Source organism: Dicentrarchus labrax, unplaced genomic scaffold (genome assembly GCF_905237075.1).
Source record: "Dicentrarchus labrax unplaced genomic scaffold, dlabrax2021, whole genome shotgun sequence".
NCBI lineage: Eukaryota > Metazoa > Chordata > Actinopteri > Moronidae > Dicentrarchus > Dicentrarchus labrax.
This window is the reverse complement of record NW_026136720.1, coordinates 2,700,656-2,710,579: the sequence shown is the minus strand read 5'-3', so window position 1 is coordinate 2,710,579 and position 9,924 is coordinate 2,700,656. Positions and strand designations below refer to the sequence as shown.

Here is a 9,924-nt window from a genome sequence, read left to right as displayed (position 1 = left end):
AAAAGATGCACATTAGATCAGTTTGAGAGGATTCTGTGTATCAATAATCAAACATAATAATAATCAATATTAAATACAATGAATAAAAACAATATTTCTTCCAGAAAATGTGATTAAAGTTAAAATATTCCTCCTCTTGTTGGACCCCCTACAACCCACTCAAGGGCCCCTGTCGGTCCCCGGACTCCAGATTGAAAACCACTGAGCTGTAAATGACAAAGTTTATTATTATTATTATTTTATTTATTTTCTTACAGTTTATTTGCATTTATTTACAAAATCATAGAGAATAAGAAGATGGAGAAACAGAAAGATTAAAATAAAGTAGATGACTAAGAAACGTGTGTTAAATAATTAATCCATCAGAGAGCAGATTGTGTGTCACGTCTTTGAACACTAGAGGGCGCCGTTGAGCTGTGAGAGCTTTAATCTGCACACTGAAAACAGGAGGTAGAGTTATAATAATCTATTGATTACTGCCCTCCTCTGATTGGGATCATATATATCACAGTTTGATCAGTTTTTTATCTCTAATGAGGAGTTTGTAGTCAGTGTGATTATCTGCTCAGATCTGCTCTGACTCTGATCTATTGATCACTCTGTGGTTATTCTGGTGACTCTGATCAATAATTAATGAAGTGTGAAAGCAGTAAACTGATGAGATCAATGTGAGCTTTACATTAATAACCTTACAGGTTTATTAGTGAAGGTTCACAGACAGAAGATTTACATTTCAGATCTTCTGTAAATAAAAAGGTTTAAATTATTTATTCAGTAAACAAAATCAATAAAAACAAAGTGATGATATTTTCCCCCAAAATATTCCTTTTGTTATTTTCACAGCCTGTAAATATTGTTTACTGATCACATGACTCTGTCGTCACCAGTTTATTTTATATAATGTTATTTTTAAAAGAAAAATAGTTTAATATTACACTGTGTGTGTGTGTGTGTGTGTGTGTGTGTGTGTGTGTGTGTGTGTGTGCGTCTGTATGCGTCTGTGTGTGTGTGTGTGTGTGTGTGTGTGCGTCTGTCTGTGTGTGTGTGTGTGTGTGTGTGTGTGTGTGTGTGTGTGTGTGTGTGTGTGTGTGTGTGTGTGCGTCTGTCTGTCTGTGTGTGTGTGTGTGTGTGTGTGTGTGTGTGTGTGTCTGTGTGTGTGTGTGTGTGTGTGTGTGTGTGTGTGTATGCGTCTGTGTGTGTGTGTGTGTGTGCGTCTGTGTGTGTGTGTGTGTGCGTATGTGTGTGTGTGCGTCTGTCTGTCTGTGTGTGTGTGTGTGTGTGTGTGTGTGTGTGTGTGTGTGCGTCTGTGTGTGTGTGTGTCTGTCTGTCTGTGTGTGTGTGTGTTTTAGCCTCACAACATGACTCACACACTCGTCAGGTATGAGACTGCCGCTGCCCCTGAGCCAGGCACTGACCTCAGAGCTGCTCCTCTGAACACAGAGGTCCAAAACCCCCACAGTGTGTGTGTGTGTGTGTGTGTGTGGGGCATCATGTCACTGTTGGCCAGTCGCGCTCTCTCTGTCTCTCTCTTTTTCTCTCTCTCTCTGTCTCTCTCTCTCTCTCTCTCTCTCTCTCTCTGTCTCTCTCTCTCTCTGTCTTTCTCTCTCTCTCTCTCTCTCTCTCTGCCTCTCTCTGTCTCTCTCTCTCTCTCTCTCTCTCTCTCTCTGCCTCTCTCTCTCTCTCTCTCTCTCTCTCTGTCTCTCTCTCTGTTCTCTCTCTCTCTCTCTCTCTCTCTCTCTCAGGGGTTTCTTTCCATCCGGCCACTCTGATTGGTCGTGGCCTCCAGAAATCGCTCTAATCCTCTTAGATAAAACAGAGCCCTCGTCCAATCCCCTGCTCCAATCCCTCCCCTTACTCTCCCCCCTCTCTCCCTCTCTCCCTCTCTCTCCCTCTCTCTCTCTCTTTCTCTCTCTCTCTCCCTCTCTCTCTGTCTCTCTCTCTCTCTCTCTGTGGGGAAGAGGAGTTTTTAATCCAAGTGGATTACGTTGCAAATTGGGTGACAGTGGAGGCGAGCGGCTGCAAAATCTGCCCGCAGACTACCGGCTTTCTGTCTTCCTAAATAAACGCAAGGTGGAGAAATTAACCCACTTATTAGTCCTGGTTTCAACGAGGAGCAACCTGGAAGAACCTGGAAAACCCTGGAGAACCTGGAGGAAACTTATAGAGTCTGTGAGAAGAACCAGTTTTCATCTTTAACCTGAAGAAGTTTCTTTCTTCTCCTTGCACCAAAACTACATTTCAGCTCTCTGTCTGTTTGTCCTGGAGGACGTTAAAGCCATCAAAGATCATCTGGAAGTTTCTTCAAACAGGATGAGAAGCTAAACCAGGAAGTGGCGAGAAGATGCCGGCAGCAGGACGGGTTTACCCGGACGTGTCGGAGAGCATTCGGGGTCGTCGTCCGCTCGCCGTCTCCCCCTCGCTTTAGCCAACATGAGGAAGCCGTTTCCCACAAACTCTTTATGATCCTGTCGAACTTTCAGAGCCGAAACCAGTTCGCAAAAAAAACTGCCGCCAAAATTTTTAGTTAAACGCAGGATGGAGGGCAGGATGCCGGCGATGAGGAAGCTCCTGGGGATTCTGGGATTTTTCTGCCTGTGGATTACAGCTCAGGCTCAGATGAAGATCCCACCGGAGACGTAAGTGTCAAACCCAAACAGCGTGTTCACCCTCGGGGTCTTTTAGGGCTTTCTATCATTTTACATCCATTACTGGACTCATATTAGATCTTTGGAAACAGTCCACAACATACGATGATACGACTGAGAGACTGAGACTGATACAGTCGTTTACAATCTGTTATCATTATCATTGACTAAACTAACGACCTTTCAGTAAATCACATGTTTTATGGATATTTCATATTATATTCAATGCAGAGTATTTACTGTGAAGAAGAGATGAGTTTTGCTGATATTTTTAGGAACTTTTTTTGTCTGTTTTATGTATTTTTTTAATTTTCAACTGTCATACAGACTGGTCGTTGTTCAATTAGACAGTTTACATTTACTTTTCTTCACACTGAAATATAGGCCAGTAAAGCCGAGACAGTAATAAGAGTATCTGAAATATTTCCACAAAGACATTTTTTTCTTCCTGTTTAATAATAGGAAACTATTGACTAAAGTTGATTTCAGTTTGGCTTTAAATTGATCCACTCAAACATTTTATTTTCAGCTGAACCTCCGACAGCTTGGACATTTTGTAGGTTAGATTCACGTTGTTCCTCTTATCTCTCCGTGCAGCAGTTGGTCCGTAACACGTAAACCAAAACCGAAACCAGGTCCAGCTGCAGTCTGGTTGGTTAACAGCTCCATTAATGGGACCCTGTTAGAGCAGTGGGCTGAGCAAGGCATTGCACTGGGCAGCTCCCAGTGTGGATGTAAAAACAGTCCTGACTGGACTTGTTCCAGATAAATAAACTCCCAGAGTGCACTGTGTTGCCATGAGGATCCTGAGGGAATATGTTTGTGTCAGCTGACTGCAGTTTCCCCTCAGGACTCACTGAAATCTGCTCTCCTCTGTTTCTGTCCTACAACTGCTTTTAACCTCCAGTGTGAAACATTGAGGAGGATCTGTTGATATTAATAGGTGTGTTTTCATTAGTGTATAATCACCTGAGAATAACAATTGTTGTGTTTTCGTTACCTTAGAATGAGACTACAGAGTAGATTATACGTAGTCTGCTATGTTTCTACAGTATGACCAACAAACAAACCAAACACTGACTCTAGATGGTCTTTTTTTGCAGCCACCGTAGTTTCTCCTATATGCTTGGTTGAGGCGAGGGGGTTTCAGTTGGTCGAAATCTGCAATTTCACCACTAGAAACCACTAAATCCTTCACACTGGTCCTTTAAATCACCTCCTGTTGGCTGTAAATGAACTGCAGTTCCTGTAACGGCCACTAGAGGCTCCAGCAGTGAGTCAGTCTCCATAAGGCCAGTAAGTTTCAGTAACCAGGCTTCGTTCAGCTTCAGCGCCACGCCTTTGGCCCTTTTTAGATTAGCCTGGAGCCGGCAGTGTCAGGACTGCCAAGGTGGCGACGGCCAGAGCCGACCACACTGAGGTCCGTCTAATCAAACCTTTAACATTAACCAGCACAACTTCATGTTTAACCTTCAACCTCAACCACAACACCGCATCGTAACCTCCAAACAGCTCTCTGAGGAGCTCTCTCCATCAAAACATTCCCACTTTCCAGACCCAAAAAGAGAGAGATACAGGAAAACATTTTATTCCCAAAGAAAGGAAATGTCACAATAAATACAAAATAAAAATAAAATATAAACACTCATTAAACTAAAACAACTGATCTTTAAGACAAAAATGTATCTAAAGGTTAATTTTAATATGAAATCATTGCAGAAAATTTCACAAGAACTTTTATTTTAAAATCCACCTCAACTGCATTTCCCAGAATTCACCTGTCAGACAGTCGCAGCGGTGCCGTTGTTTTCCTTCCTGTTGTGGTTGCTCATGTTAACAGCCTCATTAGCATGAACCTGTCAGACAGTGTTAGTGGAGCAGCAGTGGCTCCCTGCAGCAGGACGATCCTGGAGGGCACGCTCTCCCTCCTCCATCACCATCTGTGTGGCCAGCATGGCTCGCTATCCAACCCCCCCACCCCACTCTACCGTCAGCCCGGTCACCTTCTACCCTGACCCACATTCACCGCCCGACTGACCACTGCATGCCTGCACGGAGACCGCCATGTTACCTGGTTACAAACACGCCTTGAAAACAACGTAGAAAGTGAAAATTAAGTTCAGAATTAAAGTATTTGTGCTTCTCGTCGACCAACAGTCAACGTTGTTTTTAAACTTGAATGCAAAGAGTCCAAAATGAGATCTTACATTGTTGCACATGTGGGTCGTTTGGAGGACTTTTAGTTTTTAGTCTTATATTTATTTTTGTTGAGCATTCAGACTAAATATCTAGGGATGTACTTTACCTTTAACTTATAATCCAGTGTGATATCGGCACTTTTTATGACCGTTTTTAACGATACGAATATCAATATTGATCACTTGATGAGTTTGTGATTTTTATAAAATAATGGTAATTTTTCTTAAAAGAGAATGAAAATTACGCTTAAAGGCAAATCACAAACTGGTCATTAATAAAATAATAACATATCATCACATAATATAACTGATTAGCACAATGACAACAAATTTTAGAACATGATAACCTTTTTTGTCATAATGTCACATTATAACTGTTATCACTATATAAAAGGAAACCTCTTTTCCACAACAATAATCTATTTATGTTGTCTTGTTGTTATGATTTATTACATTATAACTTATAGTTATAACAAAACATTTCATGACATTACGTGTTAAAAAATATACAATTGATCTTGTATTACAATGTGAAACTCTTCATATTTTAACCTAATAACAATAAATGTAACTTACGTTACGTTATAACATACAGCTCAGATTTTCCTTTTGTGGCAGTAATAAGCTTCCATCGCTGTGTGATTTAGGACTATTTGAGTAAAACAGACAATCACAGAGCGTTGGTTTGATGTTGCTTCTAGATTGATCCATCTTGCTTTCTCGACCACAAAGTCAATATTTCAGACTTGTCAGCTAGAGCTGGAAAACTGATTCAGACTTCATCAGAATATCTGTTTTTGGGACACTTGTAGTTTCTGCTGGTGGTTATTTGTTATTGCGTCACATGACTGGCAGTTTGACCTTCTTTCTGCTGGTTGTAACTTGTAAAATTAAACGATGGCTGCGTTTGTTATCCGGTCAATCCGTCGGGCGGATCGGCCTCAGCAGGAATCAGAGTCAGCTGATTAGATTTTGGAGGTGATCTTGATAAAGGATTTAATTTTATTGGGTGTTTGTAGTTGAAATTGGTGACAGATGGAAAGACGCTGTAGGTATATAAGCTGAAACATCAGGGCCCGTTTATTTGAGTGAGCCTGGGTGTATTTTTGATGTTTGAAGCTCTTGTTAAGAGCCCGAGATAAGAGATAGAAAGTAAATCTGTGGAGAGCTGGAGGCCACACAGAGGGATTTACTCAGCAGCTGCAGAAGTCGTTCTGAAACTGAAAGACAAACAGGTTCGATCCCGAGTTGATCAGCTTTGTGTCCTTAGACTGAATCCCTCACTGGCAACAGATAAAGTCTGTAAATGGAAACTACACACGAGGCCAGACTTTTCTCTTTCTATAGGTCAAACACCAAAGGGGCCAATGTTGGTAATAAACCCTGAATAACCCAACTAATGCAGTCTTATAGTAATTGTGTCCAATTAAATGGTGGAAATCGGTCCCCAGGGGAGATTAAATGTACTATATGTAATTTCTGCCACTAGGGCGATCATGGGGCGACCACCGGTGCAGGAGGTTTTTAGGGGCCCTGCCACAGAGGTCCCCTCAAACAAACAGACCCGCAGATTAAAAGTTGATGGCGAGGTCCCGCCCAACGCTGCTTGCAGATTTAATTTATGTTATTTTTGTTCATTAAGTTTTAGCTAAGTTTGTTTATTTTTAAATATTTTTATTGTCGGACTCTTTTGTTTTTTTATTCCTTTACTCTTTTTCTGTGATGTCATCGAAATGTGTGATGTCATTCAAAGAGCAAAGCCAGTAGAATGTTCCTTTGATACAAAGACGAACATTCCGTCTGAAAATGCATAAATAGGATCTAAATCCAACATCAGTTCAGACTCACTTCGAACACAACGACAAACAGAAAGATTCTTCAGGACTTTGGATTTAAGGACATAAACAAATACAAGGATGGATCAAACAACAACTGAGAGCCTTCGCGCGCACATCCGCCAGTGCCTGGAGAAGCTGACAACCATAGAGTGGTCGCTTCTGAAATCCGGGTCCCTCGAAAAGGAGACCGAAGAGATTATAACTGACATGTGCGTGGATATTGTGAATACGATATTCATCCACATATATGGGGTGTTTAGAGAGAGGCAACTGAAGGGGAGAGACACTCCCAAATCCTCCAAAAGCTCTCCTGGATCAGCCAGATCACAGAAGAGCAGTGTATCTGAAGACGACGTCCGTGGTTGCCTGGGGGACTTCATCTCTCTGGCCTTATCGGAGGCCACCGGTGTCCCAGACATCAGTTCCCGAAGTGTGGGGAAGCTAACGGAGGCCGTGATTTCAGAGGTCACAGAAAGATTCAATATGGTCTCCGAAAGAAGTGGAGACGATGAGGGAGGCAGACCTCTCATCTCACCTTCCTTCACCGAGAGACTAAAGACCATGGTGCAACATGTGGTCAAAATCTTGAAGTGTGCCATAAAGAAAGGTCAGCAAAGCCTGACAACGGAGGCAGCGGAAAGCCAGATAACACTGGACAACTTGCCAGCGCAGGACCCAGTGCTGGTTGGAACGGAGGAGTCCTGCTGCACCCCCGTTGTTCCTTCTCTTGATGAGACCGAAACAGAGTCTCCGAAGAGCTTCACGGACAAAGTCACAGAAGCTGTAAAAATCATTGTACAAGAAAGGGCCAAGATAATCAAACCAATTGATTACTTCGTCAAGGTATCAGAGGAAGATCGCGACATGTTCGAGTTGGAATCCTCCTACGACATGGCTGAGGTGGCTTCTGCAATTGTCGTTGAGATAATTGAGGAGTTGAAACTCAATTCAGAAGTTTCACTGCCTGACTCTCTGGCAATATCTGAAAAGACGTCCCACTGGAAAACAGTGGCAGCCAACCTTAAGGATTTTTATTCTCAGCGTTTTGCCATGGGGTCACTTCTCGGCCTCATGGCAAAACTGAGGCGTAAATATAATTGCGTCCCAGGAGAACAGTCTTCTCTAAGCCAGCTGATGGAGGAGGCTGATGATGTAGTTAGGAGTATCATCTCATCGACTGAAGAGGATCTAAGGAGGATGAGAACAGATGAGACCCCTGACGAAATTATCAACTCTGTTGGCAGTGATCAGGACAACACAGCCGCCATAGAGCTTGGTGATTTAGTTTCTGAACACCTACAGCCAGAGGCTCCCACGGTGGACTTCCGCCTTCAAATACAGGGCGAAGTGGAAACCTTTATGGGGCAGATAAGGCGATGGCTTAACCTGCAGCTGATACGCCACCAACGGCAGAAGGACCACGTAACTCTTGTCCTGAAAAAGATCAGGGAAGTGGTCTGTCAGACAACGCCTCCTGAGACCCCCTCAGTCATAGGAAGTGGCTGCGTGACACCTGTAGGAAGTTGCTGCGTGACACCTGTGGAGGAAACAAAACTACCTTCCACCCCCATTCGGTCCCTCAAGTCACCGGTGGGAGCTAAGACTGGTGACACCCTGGTGGTTCAAGTGGAATCACCTTCCACCCACGTTAGGTCCGTCAAGTCACCGGTGGGACCTAAGACTGGTGACACCCTGGTGGTTCAAGTGGAATCACCTTCCACCCACGTTAGGTCCGTCAAGTCACCGGTGGGACCTAAGACTGGTGACACCCTGGTGGTTCAAGTGGAATCACCTTCCACCCACGTTAGGTCCGTCAAGTCACCGGTGAGACCTAAGACTGGTGACACCCTGGTGGTTCAAGTGGAATCACCTTCCACCCACGTTAGGTCCGTCAAGTCACCGGTGGGACCTAAGACTGGTGACACCCTGGTGGTTCAAGTGGAATCACCTTCCACCCACGTTAGGTCCGTCAAGTCACCGGTGGGACCTAAGACTGGTGACACCCTGGTGGTTCAAGTGGAATCACCTTCCACCCACGTTACGTCCATCAAGTCACCGGTGGGACCTAAGATTGGTGACATCCTGGTGGTTCAAGTGGAGTCACCTTCCACCCATGTTAGGTCCGTCAAGACACCGGTGGGACCTAAGACTGGTGACACCCTGGTGGTTCAAGTGGAATCACCTTCCACTCACGTTAGGTCTGTCAAGACACCGGTGGGACCTAAGACTGGTGACACCCTGGTGGTTCAAGTGGAATCACCTTCCACCCACGTTAGGTCCGTCAAGTCACTGGTGGGACCTAAGACTGGTGACACCCTGGTGGTTCAAGTAGAATCACCTTCCACCCACGTTAGGTCCGTCAAGTCACCGGTGGGACCTAAGACTGGTGACACCCTGGTGGTTCAAGTGGAATCACCTTCCAGCCCTGTTCAATCCACCAAGTCACTGGTCAGTGATGAAGCTGCGGTTGAGGCTGCAGCACCAGCAGCCCATCAGTGGGACGATACTAGTTGCAGGCTTATGGTCATTGCACTGGTTCGTAGAATTATGAAAAGTCCGATACATCTGGACATTCATTTGACCTGCAGTGAAATTGATGCAGTCAGCAGGTCACTGGCGCAGACGTTCCTGGAACAGATCACAGGTTCCGAGTTTGCTCTAAAGCCAAGTGGCCAGCACATCAAGAAGGTCGCCAAGGCAGTGCACAAGGAGTTGTGCAAGCTGACAGGTGATGCAGAGATCTTGAAGATGTGCCTGCTGTCCCGGGATGCATCTGTTTACAGATGCATAGCCGAGACACTAACAAAGCATCTGGTGATGCCGCAGAAGAAGACTGGTGTGAACAGACTCTTCTCACGTCTCTTCAAGACCGTGGCCAAGCCGTTCGCCGCTTGCTTTGGACGCAAAGAGTAATCTTTGGCAGTTTTTGACTGGACGCTAACTGGGTTTACTCCGAGAGGCTTCGGTTCGCCCACATTTTAAACTATAATGAAAAAAAATTATCTCAGTTTAGAGAAGAATTGTCTGGTGGGTTGCAACACTGGACATCAGGTGTTATAGGGACCGGACATGTGTACTAACTGGGATGACACAGGGTTTACTCCGAGAGGCTTCGGTTCGCCCACATTTTAAAAAATAATGAAAAAAATGACCTCAGTTAAGAGAAGAATTGTCTGGTGGATCGCGACACAGGACATCAGGTATCATAGGGTCACACAGGTGCCTCAGTGTAACACTGTGGCC

At 44.4% G+C, this 9,924-nt stretch overlaps 1 protein-coding gene across 1 annotated transcript in view; it reads left to right on the top strand.

Annotated features, from left to right (window-relative positions):
• The first annotated feature begins 1,967 nt into the window (after window positions 1-1,967).
• LOC127352591 (voltage-dependent calcium channel subunit alpha-2/delta-4-like) overlaps window positions 1,968-9,924 on the top strand; it is a 68,868-nt gene continuing 60,911 nt past the window's right edge. Inside the window, exon 1 of the mRNA XM_051381112.1 lies at window positions 1,968-2,636. Coding sequence (XP_051237072.1) covers window positions 2,536-2,636 — 101 coding nt within the window. The 5' untranslated portion in view covers window positions 1,968-2,535. The remainder of the gene's footprint in view (window positions 2,637-9,924) is intronic.